General features: G+C 41.5%; 1 protein-coding gene across 7 annotated transcripts in view; it reads left to right on the top strand.

The window, feature by feature from the left end:
• Positions 1–3,111: 3,111 nt before the first annotated feature.
• Positions 3,112–22,680, top strand: part of celf5a (cugbp, Elav-like family member 5a) — a 205,296-nt gene continuing 185,727 nt past the window's right edge. For all 7 annotated transcript variants that reach the window (XM_030049947.1, XM_030049946.1, XM_030049942.1 and 4 more), the window contains exons 1-4: positions 3,112–3,356; positions 4,914–5,011; positions 5,783–5,890; positions 9,660–10,023. In XM_030049947.1, coding sequence (XP_029905807.1) covers positions 9,666–10,023 — 358 coding nt within the window. In that variant the 5' untranslated portion in view covers positions 3,112–3,356; positions 4,914–5,011; positions 5,783–5,890; positions 9,660–9,665. The remainder of the gene's footprint in view (positions 3,357–4,913; positions 5,012–5,782; positions 5,891–9,659; positions 10,024–22,680) is intronic.

Genomic DNA, 22,680 nt, shown 5'->3' with positions numbered 1-22,680 from the left:
AGACAGCGCAATGTTAAATATTTCTTTGCTGTTCTTCCACATTCATTCCAGGAAAATATTTCAAATATAAACAGGCATTGGGGGAAGAATTTGTTATGGGTTCCAGGAAGAACCTTTGAAATATACAATATATAAATGAGTTCCAAAGGGAAACCCCCAGTGAAGGTTTTATTGAGAGCTTCAAGCTGGAACTGGATTTTTATGATAAGCCATGGGCAGGACAGGGCTCAAGGTGGCAACTTGGATGAGGCTGCATGAATATCTTTTCAGTCTCTGTAGGATATAACTTCTGGAGGGGCATTCTTCTTCAGTGGAAATAACAGAAATCTTTCAACTACTTAAGTTTTCTCTACAAAGCCCTCATTCAGGGTTTCCTGAAATTACCTTCCAATCTCCATAAATAAAGACATACTGGAAGAACCCTTAATTAGTGGTTCTAAGATTATCTATGATTCCAAGAAGAGCCCTTTAGGTTCTGCATGGAACCATTTCAGCTGGCTCTTAGAGGAACCATTAATACAGCAGAAGAAAAACAGCTGAACTTACATAAGAAATAACTTATTATGGTTCTGCTTAGCACATTTTTTTCATTTTTTTTTTTCAGAGGGTAACATGAACATAAGACATCTGCATAAATCTCAGGATACTGAAACATACAACTTTAATTAGATGTATAAAAACATTATCTTAAGTGCTTTCTTCCTCAAGCCAAATTACTGTCTGGTTACAAAAATTCCTGTGTATGGTGGACCTTTTGTGGATGACTAAGATTAAAACTGGGCCTCAAAATTCATACACACAAGGTTTCTGTGTTTACAAGCTTACGGTAGTGATCAAAAGAAAGAGTGTGTGCATGCAGGCTGCTGAAAATAGGTTTCTGCACAAGGTTGCTGGACTTGCTCACTGGGCTCAGTGATCCAGATCAGACCTCGGAACAAAGCTGTTACTTCGCTGCTCTGTGAGGAGACTGTGTGATGTGGGCTGACCGGAGCTTAGCTATACAAACATGTCTTGGAGGCAGCGCTGCTGTGGAGGCTGTGGAGATAGTCTTGCTGGTTGAACTAAACCTCGACACGCAGAGCCAAATTCTTGACCATGGAATTTGTTATGTTAGTTTGGCTGTTTTTTTTATTTTTCAGTCAGCAGGGAGTTTGCTTACTGGGCTCTGTAATACTGTTTAACCCCTCCCTTGCCGCTTTCACCGTGCTGTAGTTTTGCAAAACACACACACACACACACACACACATGCACACAGTAGTGTTTCCATCGCTTCAGAGGACATTGCATTGACTTACATTCATTTCCTAGCCTAACCCTAACCATTAATCTAACCCTAAAGTTAGCTCACCTTTAAATCAAGTCTTCACCCTAAAATTGATGATTTTCGCTGAGAGGACATGCTTTTTGTCCCCACAAGGGAGCTGAGTCCCCACAACATGACTTTGTAAACAGATTTATATCCCTACAACATTAGTAATATTTGCTACTCACACACATGCACACATACACACAAAGGCTCTGCCCTTGTAGGTTTAACACCAGTTGCCTCCCTGTGGAAGTTTGCAAAGCAGGGAACTGGGAGGATTGACTCTGGGGCAGAACCAGGACATGGCGGGGAATACATCCCCCAGCTGGCCTGGGAGCACGCTGAGGAGATGGAGAAAGCGACGGGAGGACATCTGGGCTGCTCTACTTACCCTGTTGCCCTGTGATCCTGACCCAGATAAACAGCAAAAAATGGATAGATGGATAGAGATTTCTCTTACATGTCATCAGATCTATCTATTCATATTTATAGATAGATAGATATGATGCACCATGCACCACTCACACTTTTTAGCATCTAAAATGTGCCAGTGCTTAATATTAATTTTTAATCCCTGCTGTAAGTGCCAGTGCCCTCACACACATAAACTGATTTATGTGTGGAAATTGAAAGGAGTGGAAGTATTGATATGATAGAATTATGTGGATTTACCAACAAGAAACATGATATTTAAGACATATCTTGAGGGGAACTGGCAATAATTTAAATTTTAGGTTAGTCATTAGATTCAGATGGCCCTGCATGTCTGGCAGAATGTGGGTGGAGAGGGGAATGGAACACAGCTGCCATCTGGTGGTGAGAAAATGTAAGTGCGTTTTGAAGGATGGTGAAGATCACAGTAAACAGCGTTTCCAATGCTGGTGGAGAGGCAGTCAGATTTATTTCCATCCCCAAAAGACCATCTAAAAATCACAAAGGCATTTTTGAATAACACACATGAGGAAGAATATTTTCACTGCAACCATTTTGCTGTTACTGTTGACATTACAGTAATGAAGGTTTCATTCCCTTTAGCCCAGGTACCTCAGGACAGAGCTGGGGCCCTTAAGCTTTCTCTGCATGCTGGCTCACTGGAAAAGATGTAACCATAATTAATGTCATAACTAACACCTACATTTACCCTGCTATATCATGTGAAAAAGAAAAAGTCAATTTTCTGTGTTTTAAATAAATAGGCTTTTAGGACAGGGATGTGGAACCATGTGGCATAGAGGGGCACGACAACCAAAAACTACACCTGCTGATTTCACTGATTAGATCAATGAAATGAATGAATGATCAATGGAATGAAAGCCTACAGACATTTGGCTCTCCATGGCACATGGTTCCCCTTCCCCATTCCTGGTCTACAGACACTTTTCTACTTAGAGACGAATACTCATCTTGCACACTGTACAGCATGTGTGGGATGGTGCAAATTATGAGTTTATACCATTTTAGAGCATGGAAAATGTCAGTCCTCCAACAGACAGAAGGAGGACTTTTGTTGTGATTTCATTAAGATTCAAAAAGCTTTAAACATTTTTAGAGAAGTAAATATATGCCAGGATTTATATGTTTCAGATGCACACACGCACACACACACACACACACACACACACAGAGAGAGAGAGAGAGAGAGAGAGAGAGAGAGAGAGAGAGAGAGAGAGAGAGAGAGAGAGAGAGAGAGAGAGAGAGAGAGAGAGAGAGAGAGAGAGAGAGAGAGAGAGAGAGAGAGAGCCTACTCGCCTGATCAGCTGGACTGTTAGCCCACACTGCCCCCTAGAGGCGACAGAAGGGTTTTTCCTGTAGATGAGCTTCAACATGAGCGGGGCTCTCGGGCAGAAACACTGAAACATCATGACAGGAGCCGTGTGTCCAAAATAATAAAAGCCCTGCTGTTCCACCACTTCACCATCGTATCCCAGAAGGCCATCAAAGAGGTTATAGATTTAGAGCAAGAGGTGTAAAGTGTAACTCAAGTCAAAATGAGTGAGCGGCGTGGCCCAAACAAGTCAGCTGCTCTCCATAGTGGACCTCCTGCACGAAGGTAATGTTAGCTACTCATACATCTGGCATTTTATCACCCGCCTCCCTGGTCACGTTAAATGGTTCACCTTACATTCAAACCAAACGAAGCCAAACAAACAAAACTCCACTGAAAAAAGTTGTTTTTGTTTTTAATTATTATTTATTTATTTTTTTCAGTAAAGGTGGGTCGTGTAATGTGTATTGTCAATAGAGGACATAGCTAGTCGAGCTTCCACTAAGGTTATAGACGACGTCAGACTGACTCAGTAATTTAGCTTACATTTTAAACTGCATTTAATCCTGCATTCAGCAAAGATGAAAAGCGGAATCTGCCTCTACGTTGTTGGTTTCCTCCTTTGTATGAGAGCTACAAGTCTCAGAAGACGTGTCTTACTCAGTTTAGATGTTATGAATCAATTCTTGATTTCATGCAGCATGGGAGAAACACAAAACAAGGTAGCTGGTTCCCTCTCAGGAGGGGGTCTCCGGAGTTGCACCTTTTACACAGTAAAATAAACAAGTCTGGCCCATGTCTGAGGGCAGGTGCAAAAACATTTCTTAAATGAAAGTTTTTTCCTCTGACATTTCAAGCCTCCTTTTTCCTTTCAGAAGTGAACGTTTTATCTTTGGTTGAAGATAGACACCTATTGACCAGACAGTCAGTCAGTCATAGTTCACTCATAGCCTGTGCTTCCACTGATTTCTCTTGTAAGTCAGATCTATTTCACAACACATTTCAAGATAAACAAATTTATAAGCATATCTTTATGTGACAATAGGTCGTAAAGCATATGTACTTCTAAATGTTATAGTAATGATATGACAAAATATTTTTTCCTACATTCTTATGATGATATAATGCAATATTTTCTATACAGCTGTGACATACTGTTTTTTTTTAATGCTCAGATATCAACTTTGTATACCAGTGTAATGTAAGTTAAGCTTGAGAGTGGATGTGGAAGAAAGTAGTAAAGATTCGTTAATCCTGAGATGAACATGTCTGTCGCAGGCTATCGTATACCAGCAAAAACCATTTGATGATGGAGTTACGCTTCGACAGCCAAGATGCAAAGCTTTTGAGAAGCAACAACTTACAACTGAAACTATACAAAATAAAACTTCTCTGACAAAAATTTGGTTTCTTGTTCACAATTCTCAAAATTTTACGAGATTAGACAATTTATACAGAATGTTGCATACAGTATATTGATATGCAATCACTTTGTGTATATTCTTACTCATAACTAATAGTTGGTTTATGTAAATTCTGGTAGATTTTAATGTTATGACAGGTTGTGGTATAGCAAATGAGGTGAAGCCAGGCCAAGGGGCCCACCTACAACATGTAATATTTATGGGACCCAAAACGTCTGTTGGTGCCCCAGGTTATGGGGTGCACATGGGCTTCACAGTGCCTCAGGTCCTCTGTAGCATGAATAGCAGCATACAGCAATTACGGTTCCAATGGGATATAGTAAACATTACTAGATTAGACTTCACTGAAGACATAGAGCCTGTCAATCTATCAAAAATGTCATGTTCCTCAATTTATTTCCCTTCTCTTATCCTGCAGCTAACAGAGCACAAAGCAAGCGTCTCTGCTCCTGCCACACCTCCATGGGCCAAGGAGAATCACACAGGGGATTCCCATGAGGTTGAAGTCATGTTCAGGTCAATAGCAGAGCAACCTAATCAGATAATCACAATGAACCATCCAGAATACAATATCCCCAGTATAGTGTAATTATTTGGAGTTTGAGTGCCTGTCAAACTTTTTACTCTGTTAATGGTTACTTAGGGTATCAAAAGATCATTTGAGATGCTTGGCAGAATTAGGGACATTTGAAAAACGGCCACTTCTTAAATTTTTAGCCTACAGTTCAAGTCCCTCATTTCCAAAAAGCCAATTCATTTAATCTATAGAAAGTGAAGCCAAGCTGGTGTAATTATCCTTAGGTCAAGACAGGATTATTAAGACTGCTGCTTACAGTGAGCCCAATTTCAAGTGCTACTTCTCTGCCCCTGCAAGACTGCATTCATGTATGAATCCAGTTGGATTTAAAAGCATGAGATTGGTATGCTTTTGTGTGTCTAAAGGCCTTTCCTTTTAAATCCATGCCTGGTTTTGGACAAGGGTACACTTCAGGGACAAGGAGAATTGCCCCTGAAGAAGGAGAACGGGAATTGAGATGACTGTTAGGACCTCGCTTGTTGGCGCAGTTGTGTTTCTAATTAGTCAACTCAGAACATGGAGTTTCATTGTAATTAGGAAATTCAAACTTGACTGAGAATACCACATATTTCCTCGCTATGCAAATAGTAAGGATGGATATTCATCACTTGAATCAATAAACTGCAATTTTAGCTCATTTTCTGTCTCCATATTTAACAGAGCCCATCTCTAGGATTCTCATGGCTTATGACTCAAATCTCTGCTAACAGATCGGAAAGATGTGCTTTGTTGGTGACTCTCCTCTGTGGAAAAGCTGTGGATCAATGTCCGAGAGTTCTGCACTTCCCAGACCAGGGACCTGAGGCCGGGAAGGAAAGGTGTGGCACACTACACTAGAGTTCAGCCTGCTCTTATCACATCTCATCAGCCTATTAAGGCAGTGGTGCATAAAACTGTCTCTAGTGTGATATGCCATCATCACATCACACCCTAATTTTCTTGAACAACACCTACAGTTGAGTGAGCATGCTTTGCAATGCATAACTGGAGTGCAACGGTGAATTAGGCACTGGGGGACACCTCCAACGCTTTCCGCTTATTAAACCACAACTATAGTTTTAGAACTTTTCTGTGCTAGCCCAAGCGTAGAAGAACCTTTCTCTTAACACCAAAGTGTGGTTGATATCAAGTTCTTCATTCATTCATCATCTCCAGCTCATAACAAGATAGCATATGGCAAGCTAAATTGCATGCATGCATCTGTGCTGTATGCTTCTGCCTATGTGCATTCTTATATTTGCACAATATGCAGGCGAGTTAGAGAATGTGTGAGAATAATATTGAATTTGGGTAATTAGGAAGTGTATGTGTTTGTGTTTGTGTGTGTGTGTTTGTGTGTGTGTGTGTGTGTGTGTGTGTGTGTGTGTGTGTGCGCGCGCGCATCTGTCTGTCTATATGTCTGCAAGTGCACAGAGAATGCAGAATGACTTCCCTAACTCTCTCCTGACTCTCCCTGTGGACCTCCCAACCAGATGAAGCCAGCCTGGCTTCCTCCCAGGGTCCATCCTGGTTAACAAGCAGCAGAATAAATGCCAGCCAGCTAAATTGTATGTAACTTTTTAGCTCACACAAATAGTGTGGCCTTTATTGATTTTTTTGTCTCTGCCTTCAGCTTGGCAAACACTAATGGCACTGGTCAATAAAAAAACATGAAGTGGAAGTTCTCAATCTCCCTCCCTCCTGTGTTGACCACATCCCTAAAAATAGCCATTGAACCTCCTTTAGAGGCTGGTAAGCCAGTCCTGTGACAGCTCAGTATTCTTATTCAATAAGAGCTGCAATACTTGTGTGTTTGCTTCCTCACTACAGATGTAAGCAAGCTTACATGCTGAGCCATCTGCCAGACACATCCATTCTGACTCCTGTCCCTGTCAACTCCCATTCAGATGGCCAGCAAGATTCAGTGAATACCCTGCCCCTTCCAGTCAATAAATATATTTTATAAGACGATGAACAGATCCCAAAATAGCATGCCTTGCATGCAGAGATCGAAAAGGTACAGCAGTTTGGTAACAAGACCAAAGGTATCTTGCAGGGCACTCTGGGACCTGCTGCTTGAAAGAATTACATTCACATTTCAAAAGAACATGTTTACAATAACAAATGTCCTGTGTCTCTGCAGCTACCACCCAGTGTGTTATTGACCGGCAGTGTCAATGTGCACCCCTGCCTGCTGCTGACTCTCGCTCTGCACTTGGACTTATTGAACTTAAAGACAGAAATTTCATGAGAACAGTTCAATAGAACTGAAATTATCCCCTGATTTTACCCAGTGAAAACAACCACATTTTGTTGTGTGTAGCATGTCTTTCTTCTGGCTTATCATTCCTGAGTGTTGTTGATTCAGGATTGAACCTTGTTGATTTCTGGACATCTGTTTCTACAGACACACATACACCCTCTACAGGTATAGTGTTGAATCCTGAGCAATGGAACCAATTGAAGGCGATTCTCTCAGACGTTGACGCAGCCATCCGTGAGTTGTAGTTGTAGGAGGGGACCCCCCATGGTGCTGCCTCTCCACAGTAACAGAAGCAGCAGCCAAGACAGCGGTATTGATTCACCTTGCAGCCCCGAGACTGTTGTCACAGACAGTATATCACTTTATTTAATCCACTGTTAAATAGGCTGTAATTAGAAATCTGTCCAGCAGATGTGTTCAGTTAAAGGATGGTTTGTGGCCAAGTTGCAAGTCAAATGACCCAGTCTATTGCGTTTTAGTTTTTCTGTAGTTAGGTTTTTATTTCGGTCAGGTGTAAATGAGAATTTTATTTTGATGATGGATTTGCATCTGAGTGTTGTTGACAGTGGCTGTAAAGGGAAGCTAAACAATGCAAATAAAGCCTCTCATGGGAGATTAGTCTGCTTGCTGTTTGAAAAGTACTTACAATAAGTCTCCTAATTAGGCATGTTGTGCTTAATGTTTTGCTGGTCCCTTGACTCAATCTAATGACCGATTGCCAATAGCAATAGAATTTGCCTATAAATAGAGCACTTGCTACCAATCGCAGTTGGAGCATAGGCACCTAATGGCACATAATATCTTTTAAAAAATTTAAATTTTTTTGTGTAAGTGGCAGAGCCACATGCCAGCTCTACATGTACTTTTAATAATGATGTATAGTTTACCCTTTTGAGCACATGCATTTTGTAACTGAAATTAGCTTTAAGTTTCTTTTCATAATTGTGCAGCAATTTCCATCGGCTCTTAAATGAAATATATGTTGGATACAGTTACAGCGGGAATTCTTTCCCCTTTAAATTAAGAATGCACGTGTTCTACGAGCTGAACATTTGCTCTTTTGCTCTTTAAACCCTCTGAATGCGTGACTAGCTGCCAAAGTCCATTTTGTTTAACTTGACACCAGAGCAACAAAATGAATAACTGTATCCTCTTGTTGAATTCCAGAAGAGGGAGCAAGAAGCCTGTATTGATTAGTGTTATTGCAATTAGAGCTAAACAGGCAATGTACAAGTTAAGCAGGGGTTGTGAGAAAGTAGGAAGGCATAACGGTGTGGAAAGGATAGCCTGGTTTCATTTGCATTGGCTGCCAATGTAAGCTCGGAAATAGACATCAATACTCACCGTGGCATATTGTTGGCCAACAGAGGGTATTTGTTGGTTGGGCTGTGAATTTCAACAAATTTGTGTTGTAAATGATTGGAAATGAGCTTGCAACCCCTGTCTACACGGGCAAAAATCTCTGTCTTATGTCATTTAGTCTCATATTCAGTGTTAAAGATCTTGTTCCCTTCAAAAATCTGCCAGTGGGATGAGACAATCCAACTTCTCTCCTGTGCAGTTTCACTTGTTTCAGTAAAGCCAAATATGGTGAAACAACTCAGAAAAGGAAGATCAGCCCCCAAAGAAAACGACATGGGATTCAATAAAATTCTGGAAACACAGTATTTAGCATCAGAAACAAGAAGTATTATCTCACCCCACTGGTGATATTTTCACCACTTAACACTGAATATGAGACTAAATGACTTGTTAAGGTGGCGATTTTTTTTCAGTGAAAAGTAGCTGTGAAAGCCTCTGTTGCAAGAGGGTTGACCCACATTTGAGCAGTAATCTGCAGCATGTACTTTCTGTTTGGGCAGTGCTGAAGGCCTGTAATTCAAATTCAAGGTCCTACAAATTGTTGTCGTCAGAGGCCTTTGAGATAGGTGCATTGTGAACATTTAGTCACATACCAGTGATGACCATATTTTAAAGGCTTATGATAACTGAGGCGTGTTTTGTATCTGAAGTTAAGTCATGAATTAGTCTTTCTACACGCAGGTAGGACCCTTTTTTGCACAAATTCATGCACACAAGCCTACAGCCCGCCCACTCTCCACTTAGTTGAAGTACCTCACAACCGACTGTGGGTGTCGCTCTAGAGCAGAGAATATCGCTCTTGCGCGCCTATTCTGCCACTATCAACCCCCTCTGCCTTGTACTGTGTGTGCGCGAGTGTGTTGTGTGTCGGATAGAAAGTCAGCCTGGTTTCCAGCTGAGTGCTTGCTCTCTCACAGTGTGTGTATGTGTGTGTGTGCGTATGTGTGTGTGTGTGTTGTCATTATTATCCACTCTGCTCCCAGCTCAGAATGGCCAGATTCACTCAGACTGAAACAAGAAGGCAGCACCATCCACAGCAGCCCCAGCCCGCTCACTCCAGCCTGGTTTTCACCGGACCGGGGGCATCACCGACCCAACAACCACTACTACTTCTCCCACATCAGCACCAGTACCCTCAGATCACATTTCCGAAACCCATGAACGGGTCAGAACCCATTTCCATTCATCCGGAGAGCGGCAACATGAAAGACCAAGATGCCATTAAGCTGTTTATCGGGCAGATACCGCGGAACTTGGAGGAAAAAGACCTGAAACCCCTGTTTGAACAGTTTGGGAAAATCCACGAACTGACAGTGCTTAAGGACCGATACACCGGCATGCACAAAGGTAACGTGTCACCCCTCCAACGGCTGCGAGGCCTGTAACCTAATAATTGGCTATTATTAATTGTACCTTTTGAACAAGATTATGTTGAAATAGCAAGTCGCAAAATATGCGTGTTTTCCATTGCCTGTAGTGTCACTTTATTATTTTTATTATTATTTACATTTTGCGCAGGCTTAATCTTGCCAGACATAATAGCGACCGATAATTGTAAGCAGTTCAGAATAATGTCTGCATATTTTCGTCTAGCATGCATCATGTAGTGGCCCATATGACTTTAGTTTTTCAGGCATAACTTCCCTTGCATTTTTGGCAGCGTAATATTTTTCAAAGCCTTTGTACATTCCCATCGCAATTCTCAGTGTGAATGCCCTTTTTGGGTATTTTTGGGCTTCCCAAAAAACGCGTGTTACAGAAATTGCGATTTATTTCAATATGAAGAATGGTAGGCTGATAGGCGCACAAAACTGTATCCTGTATTTTTTTTTTTTTTTTTTTTAAATGCAAATTGTGTTTTCTTAACGCGCACTCAGAAGTGGGGCAGAGGCGCTTGGAAAGGATGCATTTTTAAAGAGCCTTCCCTTGCCAGTCCCATCTTTTGCGGCATCATTTATTCATCCATATGCTTTCTTTAACATCACCCCATGTGCGAGTGGAGCGGGGCTGCTTGCAAAGCCGAGACAACGAGATCAATTCCATACCACAGTGTCTCAAAATAGGGACGCAAGAACTGTCACAAGATGACGGACGTCTCCACGACGCGAGCAGTGATGCTGCGCCGCTCCTGCTGAAATGGAAGGCTGGAGGGAGAGGGCGTAAATCCACACAGCTCAGCGTAGCCGTGCACTGACAACTTGCACCTTTCATGCTGAAGTTGGTTAGCAAGGATATACTGTGTAGATCAGAGCCTTGGTGGGAAATTCATTTCACAATATGTGGTACCCCACACATTTACTCACGCAATGTAGACGTCATCATCATCATCTTCATCACCATCATCACTACCACCACCATCATCATCATCATGATCATCACACTTGTCACCAACTCAAAGGCTGGTTTTAGTAAAATAATCCAAACTTCTCAGACCTGTTTATCTACTTGCGGCTAATATGGTTCGGTGCACACAGATCTCTTTACATCATGTGGATAAAGAGCCTAATCTCTTGAGAATTTTACTCTTACATTGTAAAGCTATTGGATAAAAAGAAAGAAAAATAAGCGTGAAGAGGCTTTTGCTATATTTATGATCTTGGTCAATGTGATCTGTGTCATTTAAATTAGATTTTCAGCACATTGGGCCACTAAAGTTGACATAGTCATTAGGCTCAAACAGTTTCTATAACAGAAGAGGACATTGCATTTACATTGCATTTTGATGTTTAATGTTTAAAATGGACTTCTTCTAGCCACAGTGTGGAATAAATAGGCCCTACTCTAAATTCCTGGTTTTTCCTTTCAATTCTTCATCTTGATTTCCTGCAGAGCAGATGTTGTTATGTGATGGATGCTACAGTAACTGAGATAAGACTTTTATTGCAGTGACATTTAGAAAAGACAAATGACAACCAGTGACAGTAATGTAAATGCCATTTGCAAAACATCGCATTATTATCACAGTATCACATCTTCTCTGACATGGAATCACCGTCACAATGAAATTTTACAAAGGTTATCACAACCTTCGTGAAGCTTTGGCAAGGATGAAGGCTATCAAAAGAAAATAATATATATATATATATATTTTTTTTTTTTAAATCCTTTCGTTGTTCATAAATGGTGATATCTATTGATCGACAGCTTTACTGACTCAAACACAATGTTGAGCATAAAAAATAACTCTAAGCTTACAAGTGAGATGATGATTAATTAAATTGGAGTAACATTAAATGGACAAACACTTCAATGAGTCAAAATAATGAATTTTAATTTTATGTGTATGGCATTACTCATATCAAATGCTATAGTATTTTTTCCAGTATGCAAAATCTCTGTAACTGCATTTGGTTAACAAAATGTCAGCACATACAAAAGTTCAATATCAGACATGTTAAAAGCATGTTACAAGGCCACGTGCCTGTTTTAATCTGGACGTATCAAATGCCATTGATACTAGAGCTGATACTGTCAATATGTACAAGGGAAGACATTTTTCAGTAATTCTCATCTGGCGATTCTGTATGACTTTACGTGTGTGTGTGTGTGTGTGTGTGTGTGTGTGTGTGTGTGTGTGTGGACGTGTGACTGTGTGTACATATGAGCACTAAAATGTCATTGCCTTGTGTTGCATAATGATTGCAGTATTTAGCTCTGAACTGATGGGTGCCTGTTCACTGAAGTCAGGGCACAGACACTTGAGGCACTTCGAGGCTTTTGTGTTGAGAGAGAATAGACCTTTGACAGATCTGCATGTGCATGAAATATATAACAAGTAGAACTATGGAGGAAAAAAATCAGAGGTTTATCGGTACAGTTTAGTTTAGTAGTTCAAAGATCTAGATTGTTTTTCACTTTGAACTTTTTTTCTACAGATTTTTTTTTGTCTTTTTCTCACATCATCATCATCATCACCCTCATCAATTTATTACATCATTCTTGCTCTGTTGGTATAACCATTCACAGAAATTATATTAATAAAATCTTCAAGTGAGATTTGCTGTTTGTGTTCAGCTTAAGTCCTGTGTGCTGTTTTCTACAGGTCCCCTGTCAGATGTATCAAATTCAAAATTCATTATTCAAAAAGGAATGAAAAATAGCAAAGTGAAGCCTGATGCTTGCAAACAAATGTCTTTTTTTCTTCTTCTTCTTCTTTTTTTTTTTAACATGGCCCCTTTTCTACCTTTGAAAAAGTTATGAAAACGTTTTAGAAAAAAGAAACATATTCTGCCATGTGGACTTTTATCTCAGCTGGTGTGACAATCATCAGCCTTGTTACCTCTTAATTCTATCAAGTTTCATTACAGCTCACCAAGTAATTAAAAAGACGGGCTTGTTAAAATGCAAATACATGAGTTGCAAGTAAATATTTCAGGGGTTAATTGTAAAATATTCCTCAAGCACACTTGTCAAACTTAATTCGCAATCTTATTCATTAACTTCCAAATAACTAATTTAGCTTAGTTAAGTATAGTTTAGTCAAATCAATTGTCTTAGAATGTAATGAATCCCGGGCACACAATTAATAATAAGTAATCAAACCATAATATGTCAATGGTTTCTGATGGGGTTATTTTATAGTAAATTATCTTATTAAGCAGAAAGGATTATGAGTGTGGTCCTGATGGAATTATATTGAGCGTCACCCTCAAAGAGGCACACTCAGACAGACGCAGACATTGATGGACAGTGGGAGATGCGCGCGCACACACACACACACATGCACACAAAACATTTTCATCAGGACATCTACTGTACGTTGTTAGTGCACTTCTTCCGTCATTTTGATTTTCATTTTGTTCACGGTTTGTCGTCTTGTGTGTTTATTCTCCCCTTTTTTCTTATGCAACTGATTTTTTTCCCTTGGTAATCCATGAGGGAAAACATGGAATTAGTTTGTAAAGCGTGATAATAATGCATGGCCATAATAACTTCACTCAAGAGGATTAGCAAATGTGCATTGTCTGAAGCAGCAGTCTCTTGGGTGATCAGCTGGTTGCCTCCCTAAACAGTGGCTGCCTCTGCCAATTAAAAATGCAGTCTAGTCTCCCTCTTCAAATGATTAATTCTGCCCACGCTGTCGATGGCCTGCCAATTATTGTCGCCCAATTGGTATTAATAGGTAGAGGATTTCCTGATGTTGAATTCATCACAGACTGTGAAAACTTCTCCCTTTGGCTCTAATTACCTTTCACTTAACAGCACATACAGAACACACTCACGTGCACGCTCATGCGCGTGTGTATATAAGGCTTTATTTAGTAAATATTGTTCTTCTCATGCTGTGAATGTTATTTTTATTTTGTTTTCCCAAATTATTGGATGGTTGACAGTTCTGCTTTAGAAAAAAAAAGATGTGTATATGTAAAGCTGTCAGAGACATTTTTAATCTGTAGAGAAGGCTAAGAATTGGTGTGTTTGTCTGAGAATATTTGTTCCTGAATAATCATACTGGTTTTGGTTGAGATTGTGAAATTTTCCCTTCATACGCTGCTTTTGAGAGGACAGGAGCTCCCACACGTATTATACGGAGAAAGAGGAAAAGTGGGAGAAAGAAAAGAAGGAGGAAGGATTTTTTGCAGGAGTGATTCAGCACAGTGGACAGACAGACAAAACAAACCTTGTGCTGTCCAATCTGCCGGCCGAGGCGGACCAGTATCAATATTAAACTAGTGTCGGGGATCATTGTGTTAATGCATTTATAAATGGACCAGAGATATTGCCGTAGACCCCAGCCAAGCAGAAGCACATTAAATCATGGAATAATCTAATGAAATATTTATTCAAGTTTTTATTTTTTTCTCCCTCGGAGCTGGTCTGATGGATAGCGTTCCTCTGTGGATTGTCCGCCCTAAAAGAAAAAGGAAGAAAATAGGGATAGATGGAAGGAAGGAGGGAAGCAACTGCACACAGAATGCATCCTACCAAAATGAGACAGGGGACTAGAGTATTGTGAATCCGTTCTGTCTCTGTGCTTTGATATGACACAAGTGTGTCTACATCTTGAATGTGCCCGTATGGAAAGTGCTGAAGATCATGGCACTGTTGTAGGACAGCACCCCCCCTGAGGAAACAGATGGGAGCAAATTCACTTACATACCATAAACAGAGCTGTATAGGAGAGCATACATAGTAGACATACTATGGTCTGTGATGATAGTACAAATAAACCAGACTGGCTGCAGTCTGGTTTATCTGTGGAGTCAATGCTCATTTAGCTCAGGCAGCTTAGCAGGTATGGTTGTATAGTTATGAAATTACACAGTTTTATGCTGCTTTTTAGATTAAATAAAGATTTCTATATAGCAGGGGAACACAAAGTAACTGGACAATTTTCCATCTCCTTATAGTTTTGACAGTGATTTGGTTTATCATTTCTGGTATGTAGTTTTCTATCTGGGCTAAGTAAGTCAGGGCCACCAGGCCAGTCTAATGCAGTAACAGCACTCACTTCACAATCCTTAAATGACTGTAAATATTGTAATAAGCAACAGGGCTTTCCTCATAAAAGATGCAGCAGCTCAACTGGTACTGACAGGCACTATGGGCCTTGACTTTAGGATGAGGAGTGCTCCTCTCCTCCCTTTTTTTTCTGTCTGCTTTCCGAGGAGAGTGGCCATCTCTGATGCAGACAAGGCCTCGCTCTGCTGGAGGCTAGTGTCCTCACACCAAGCAGTCACCTGGCTTTCATCCGGTTTCCTCTTCCTCCCTTAATCCCTGCCTGAGAGAGCCTTTCAGATGGATTGATTTCCTGCACTGATGCAACATTCATTGTGGCGTTGCAGTATATTATGCTCTTAGTATGTTTGAATGTTGTTATTCCATGACCTTTTGTAGAATATGCTTGCTCTCCAAGGGTGCCTGCAGCAGGGACAGGCATGTCCCATGACGTCTTATGGAAAAACATGGACATTTGCATGACTGAGACATTAATTTTTAACTTGGAAATCTACATTTGCATTCGATTAATTGGCCCACATTAAACTCAGTTGTTGCTACTGAGTTAGAAACGACGCTGGACGGAAATATTCTTTGTGTGTTGCAGGTCACATTTCTGCTCCGAAGGTAGATTCTGTAAAGGCATACCACCTTCTCTTCTGTGCACAAAGGTCACAGCTCTTCCTTAGTCTAAACAGAAGGACAGAAGCCTGTCTATTTTGTGTAGAGAGCTTAGCAGACTGCCATAGCCTACAGAGCAGAATGTACTGTTATAAAGAGGGGAAGGAGAAAAGAAGAGAGGAGATATAAAGGCACAGAGGGAAAAAAAGAGGGAGGGGGTGGTGGTGGTTTCTGTTAGAATGCCCTGCGCTCTTTAATGTTGTGTTTGAGCCTGACTGGGCACAGATTCATTTTAGAAGGAAAATGAAATAACAAGAGAGAGAGGAGAGAGGAGATTTTAATGCAATGTTTTGTGATAATCCCTCTCAATTTTGGAATGGTTCAGGAGAACTCATGCGATAAAGCCTTGTACAAGCCTGGAAAATAATAAGTTATTTGTCTTGCCTTATACTACTGTGCCCTTGGAAGGCTCGCTAACCCCCATGTTTTGGCCAAAAAACAATCACAGATTAGTCAAGCTGTCACATCTCCCTGATTGCCAAATGGTCGAGCCCTTGATGTTGGTGTGAATAAGCAATGCATAAATGTACTACACATGTGTGCATGCCTGACAGTGCCTGTAAACACAGACGAATGTGTATGTGACTTACCGCCGTCACTCAGTTCCTTTCTGTCACAGCCCGATGTGACAGAGAGGAATTGGAGAGAGAGGCTGGCACATGTATGCGGCAGGACCACAAGGCGCATGACAGACAGACACATGGGCAAAGAACAATGGATGGATGGACGGACGGATAAGTGGAGGGGAAAAGATGAAGTGTTTGTCAGAGATGCAGAAACAAATGGTTGCTTTTATCCCAAGGTAGAGGGAGAGTAGAGTGATGGCTCAGCTGGGGACACGCAGGAATCCTCTGACAGGTTGAGAGCTGTTTTGGCACCGGGGGGTGGGAGGGAGTGGAAAACAAAGGGACTGGATGTGGAGGGGGTGGGTGGAGAGGGAGGAGAGGAGGCCAAGTTTGGCAGATGTATAACATAATCACCCGAAAGCTGTTGATACAAGAAAATCCTTGTCCCAGTAATACTACTACTACCATCACTACTTGCTTGCTATTGGCTATAGGTATTCTCACTAATTTCTCTTCAAATGTGAGCAATTGTAATACTGCTATTATTAGCTGTAGCAAAAGAGAAGAAGATGCTATAATTGCCACTAGTGCTGACAACATAAATAATAGCCTATATTACCTCCCTAAATGGCAATGATGACAATGCTAAGCAATATTGTCAACGTCAAGACTTTTCTCCTGCAGCCCCGAATAACAAATATTTAACACCCAGAATGAAGACGCACATTAGGATGGAAAATGTCTATGAATGCTCAGGTCCATGAGGGATGTGTGGAGATGCATGCTGCTCAGCATGGTTATAAATAGAAATTCTGTGGTATTTCCGAAAATAGGTTAAGCTGCCATCGCTGCACTGCTGGCATGACATCACTGATTGCCTGCCAGCCTCCCCCAAAAGACTGCTCCCATACTGTGTGGAAAAGGAGGGAAGGAGAGAATGATGGAGGGGGAGACAGAGAGGCGAGTGTATGGCCCTGTCCTCCTCACTTCCAGCTTCTGTCCCCCTCCCCGCCAGCCCTTTCAGTCATACAGCCACCCCTCCTTTACTCCTTCCATCCATCTTTCCCACTACAGGAGTGATGCTGTAGCTAACAGTCTCTGTGCTCTACTGCCAGAGACACAAACTGGTCAGGGGCTTTGTACTGGAGATGCATCACATCCATATTTTCAGTGGGACACACAAATTGTATGCCAGATAGTGCAAAGGAGATGGATGAAAGATTGAATTTGTGTTTCTTATTTGATGATTAAATGTTATTTTGGTTGAACGAGCAGAGTATGTGGACTTTATAGTGAGTTCCAATGTGGCACCCTTCCCATGTTTCACTACTCAACCATAGATGTGGCTTAATTAAAAAAGAGTACTCAAATTAATTAATGGCTGATGATTTCTCATATCTGTACTGGCTGTTTTTTGGATTTGCTTCACAGAGCAGTTCCTCCTCCACTCTCCTGAGCATTCTTTTTCTATCTATCTATCTATCTATCTATCTATCTATCTGTCTATCTGTCTATCTGTGTATCTGTCTGTCTGTCTTTCAGCCATTAAAACATTATTAAGAAATTGGCATCAATGCAATTAACGTTTTGGCTCCTGCTTGTTAGCAGACCATTAGTGTTAATTATTACTCCACTCCAGCTCAGTGATGACATGAGATAAAAATATGATAATAATAATAATAATAATAATAATAATAATAATAATAATAATAAATGCTGGGACTGAAAGTTTTTTTTGGCATGCAGTCGCATAATTGAAAGTAGGCCCGGCTCTATTCAGTGCATGCAATGAATGGAAAGACGAACTATAGGAGGAAGAGTGCTCATTACAAGTCTGTTATGAAGAAATGTATGATTAGCGTTTCATCTCCACATGGCCTATATATGAAGAGCATTGTAATGAAGTGCTGTGTATGCATGATGCACACTGCACTCAGTGGTTTTATTTTCCTTGTGTCTTTCTTCCTCATCCCTCTCTTAATCACTCCATCTAGGCAACCTTTGGGCCTTTGAAGCTCCATCTTTAAAGGCATCCTTCAATTTGTAAAATCAAAGTGACAGAAAACCTGATCTGTCTCTCAGTAGCCAGTCAGTTTGCAGCTGTCAGTCATCTCTGAATGTAGCTTTGTTGTGATCAATTGATCTGTCTCAAAGGTTTATGCCTTCACTTTTTGAAAAAGGGCAGAGGTTGTTATGAATATCACATCAAATATGCCAATGTGGCACATTAAATGAAGACTTTGTATATCAATGGAAACGTGGTGGTTGCATAGCCGCTGCAGTTGACAAGCAGTGGGTGTGAGCCAAGTGTAAGCGATTTTATGATTTATTTTTGTCAGGTCATGTTTGTTTTTCCAGGAGGTTGTTATAATACATGAAGAGGAGGAGATGCAGTTTTCTGACCTTGACGGGGGCTCAGAGAAAACTTTCATTGATTTCTATGTAAATCCCCTGGCCAGAGCAAACTTGGCTGGGGGAGGGAGAGATGAGGACTGGAGGGAAGAGACTTGGCAGGTCAACTCCTGCTGCCCTCCCAGAAGTAACATAGCAGGAGGCTGTAAGTGAGAACCTACACATTATTTACAGCTCTGTGAAACCCCATCCATTAACAGTGTCAATTAGCTTGCTCATCAGGGATGCAGGCCACGAGATGTATTTATAGAGCTGGCCCTGGCTTTAACAGCAGAGCAGGGATGGGGCACCCAGACAGTCCACATAAGCCAAGGCTTAGTTTATAGGCTACAGTACAGTGGAAGATGCCAAGGTCCTGCATCATAAGTATTGGCCAGAGCCATATATTGAAAGAGTTCCGGGCAACTGGGGGCTAGAGGGTGGGGTGGCAATCTGTCACCTCACCTCCAGAAACCACATCACCCGCCAAACTGCATTAGCTTATGAAACTTCATCAGGAAGTGGTTGGAACTGCATTACTGTCTTCGGCACTCTTAATGCTGTTTCTACAGTGCGACTGCTATCGACGACAGAAACACTCCGCCGTTGGATTATATGTGCGTCACCGCTTCTGCCTTGAGAGAACTATTTAACCCTTTAGCCACACTATAGATTGTGTGAGCGTGAATGTGTCAAAGTCTATTTCCCTGCTTTGCTGTGACGGCTCCTTTGCCCCAGTATCGATCCCGAAACATACACAGGACCTTTCAGAGAGAATTTATAGCATTTGTCTAACTCATTAGGCATTGTGCCCCACACTGTATTGTATTGCACTCACATACCCTATATGTGTATACATAGTGTAAATACTCACATGCACACACACACACGCACACATACACAAAGTCCGTCGGGATGTGTTTCCTATGGATCTGTTTGACTGCTGCTTGGAGGCAGGTGGAGTCCATGTGAGCGAGGAGCAACAAATCAATGGCCGAGGTCTCCTGCTCAGGGGTCAGAGAGGATACTAGGGAGGGTCCAGGGACTATTTGTCTCTCCCATGATGGACACCGATGGTCCTCAGAGCTCTGCAACGTTGAGCCTCCCCCAGCCATTGCTCAAGGTGAAGGGATGAGGGGAGGGGTAGTGAAAGGAGAAATGGAGGAGGATTTGGAGCTGGATGCAGCAGAGATGAAGGGATGGAGTGATTGATGAAAGAGGAGTGAAAGAGTGTAGTCAGCCTCGGCATCATGAGATTGAGACGGAGCACAGTCGCTGGGTCCCTTTAAGGTGGCTGCCTGACTTAATTAAGGTTTACAGGTTACGCTAGGCTACTGCTTATATTACAGTGCTCATTACAAGCCCATTAGGCCTGGGCAGAGAAAATATTGTTGTCAGAACAATGAGTGAGAGCATTTTGGATAGTCCCCGTCAACCCCATGCTCCAGCTCTTCTTCTTTATTATACTGCTCAGCCTGTCCTCCCTCAATCTCCCCTCTTTCTCGCTCCGCATTGGCATGATTGTTTGAGCAGATCGAGGATCTTTTTTCTAAAGGTGAGGGAGTGATTACATGAGTTAAGAGCTTCTCTGAGACCAGACTGATTACCCCCCTCATGGTCAATCTGTGCCACTGAGCCTCCTGCCTCCCTTGCTGGCGATGATTCAGGTCATAATCACATTGTATCAGTGCTGATGATGTGTGTTTCGGCTCCCAACCCCTCTGAAAGGCTATCATTTCCCCCCGAGCCCCACATGGCAGTAAATGAAGTAAGCAAGTAATCTACCCTCAGCAATGGCTTTTTCCACCGAGTGCAAATGATGTGTGAGGGAGCAGGCGAAGCTGGTGCCAGGACTGGCTCGGTTTCTGCTACCTTCACACTTTCTGGCCAAGGAAATGCCACATTGAGAGCAAGTTCACACTTTTTCATTACACTGGGGCAGCTTGGCTCCTCTGGGGCAAAGAGATGGAGAAAAGGGAGGAAAGAGGGGAAGAAAGGTAGAATGAAAGATAGATGGGTGGTAGCATAGATAGAAGTGAGAGCAACATGCACATGTTTGGTGTAGGTAGGTGTATATGTAAGAAAGAGAGCAGCGAAATGTCTGATCAGATGGTGAGGGTGCAAGGAAGGTGTATGTATTTGGGTTGAATGATATGGTAATGCAATTATTTTTACAGATATTTGGATTGCAATATGATTCACAATTTTAGTGGGAATGATCATTATTTCCACTGGAGGGGATCACGTGTTTGGTTGTGTGTATCTGTCTGTGGGTGTATCTGTCTGCAGCTAATCTCGAATACAACAGAGCCTATCAGCTTAATTTTTTTTTGTGCAAATTTAGGACTGTATGAACAAGGAGCGCTTGCATTTGTTGTGATTCAAAACCTTTGAAAACCTTTTTTTATACTGAGTGCTAACTCCTCAGCTGTTTTTTTCGCCGGTCCAAGCACCAGAGAAGGGGAGATATGCAGGCAGTGCCTCTGTAGTTTCCCTTTTTCCGGTATCCAGAAAAAAGGGTTTAGGAATTGGATTGTGAAATTTGTCCCTGTCCAGATATGCACGCCAAGGCAAGACAGCCTGACACTCCACTGAGTGCATGCTTCTCGTTTTTGAATCGTAATTTTCATTTTCACTGAAAAAAATATTAAAATGATGATATATGATGATATATGATATGTATGATGATATATTTTTCTGGGGTTTGTACCAAGCAAACATATTTTTCTTACATCTGGAGAATACAATATGTAGACCAGGGCATCTCTGTAGCACCACAATATTTCATTTATAATGGTGTTTTATCACAGATCTTACCTTTAGTACTCTTACCTATAGTATAAGTGCTGATCTTAGGTAAGAGTGTGTGTGTATGTGTGTCTAAGGGCATGATCATGGATTTATCAACAGGGCCTCTACACATACACACAGAAATTAGCCAGTCATCACAAAATAGGACCTAAGATGCAGCACCAAGCACATGTAGCTGACACATGCTCCACAGACACACAGTTCTGGTAATGGAGGGCCCAGGCCACAGTAAATAACCCTGTAAATGGCTGCTGTCAACACAGCTATATCTTATAGCTCTCTCTCTCTCTCTCTGTTCCTCTCCCTCTCCCTCTCTCTCTCTCTCCCTCTCTCTCTCTTTTTCTCACTCTAGTTCTACCTCTCTTCAATGTAAGACTCTTTAATTACAAGCCAATTCAACAGAGTGGAGATGGAGAGACTGAACCCCATTTCCCAGTAGACACACAATGCACACTTAAAAATATATCAGAGAGAAATAGGAGATGGGATGAGAGGAGAGAAGAGGAGAGAACAAGATAGGAGAGAGGAAGGGAGCAGAGAAGAGAGGAGGAATTTCTTCTCTTCGGAGCTGAAATCAATGTGCGAGATAAGGCTGTTTTAGATTTCTATCAGATGATGCAGAGGATCATCTCCTCACACTGGCAAGGCATTCCCCGTTGCTGTGTCAGCAGGCTCCGATTACAGCGGCTTTTTGTTGTGTTTCAAACAATTTCATCATGCCCCCCCCCCCTCCTTCCACTTTTGCATTGGTATGCAATGCAGCACTGGCAATTTGTACGTGTTTGGATTCCAATTATGAAGTTGTTAAAGCTTTTTCGCCCATGGCCTGCAAATTCTTATTAAGCCATACATTAAAGAGCACGGAATCACATTTAAATGGAGTTCATGTTTCTCTTTTGTTTGCCAGCGTTGTGGTTGTTATTAATTTATTCTCAATGCCCTATGCATTACACATTAACAAATAAATCGTGTTTGTGATTGTAATGCAAAATACTTGTTTCGCATTCAGAGATAGGACCAGCATTTGTCAAGTAAACCAACAACAACAACAAGCCCAGAGAGAGAGAATGAAGAAAAACACAACCAAAATGGAGCCATTCCCTCTCATTACCCTCAA

Source organism: Myripristis murdjan, chromosome 4 (assembly GCF_902150065.1).
Source record: "Myripristis murdjan chromosome 4, fMyrMur1.1, whole genome shotgun sequence".
Taxonomy (NCBI): domain Eukaryota; kingdom Metazoa; phylum Chordata; class Actinopteri; order Holocentriformes; family Holocentridae; genus Myripristis; species Myripristis murdjan.
Note: the sequence above shows the minus strand (reverse complement) of the source record. Positions and strands in the feature narration are given on the sequence as shown.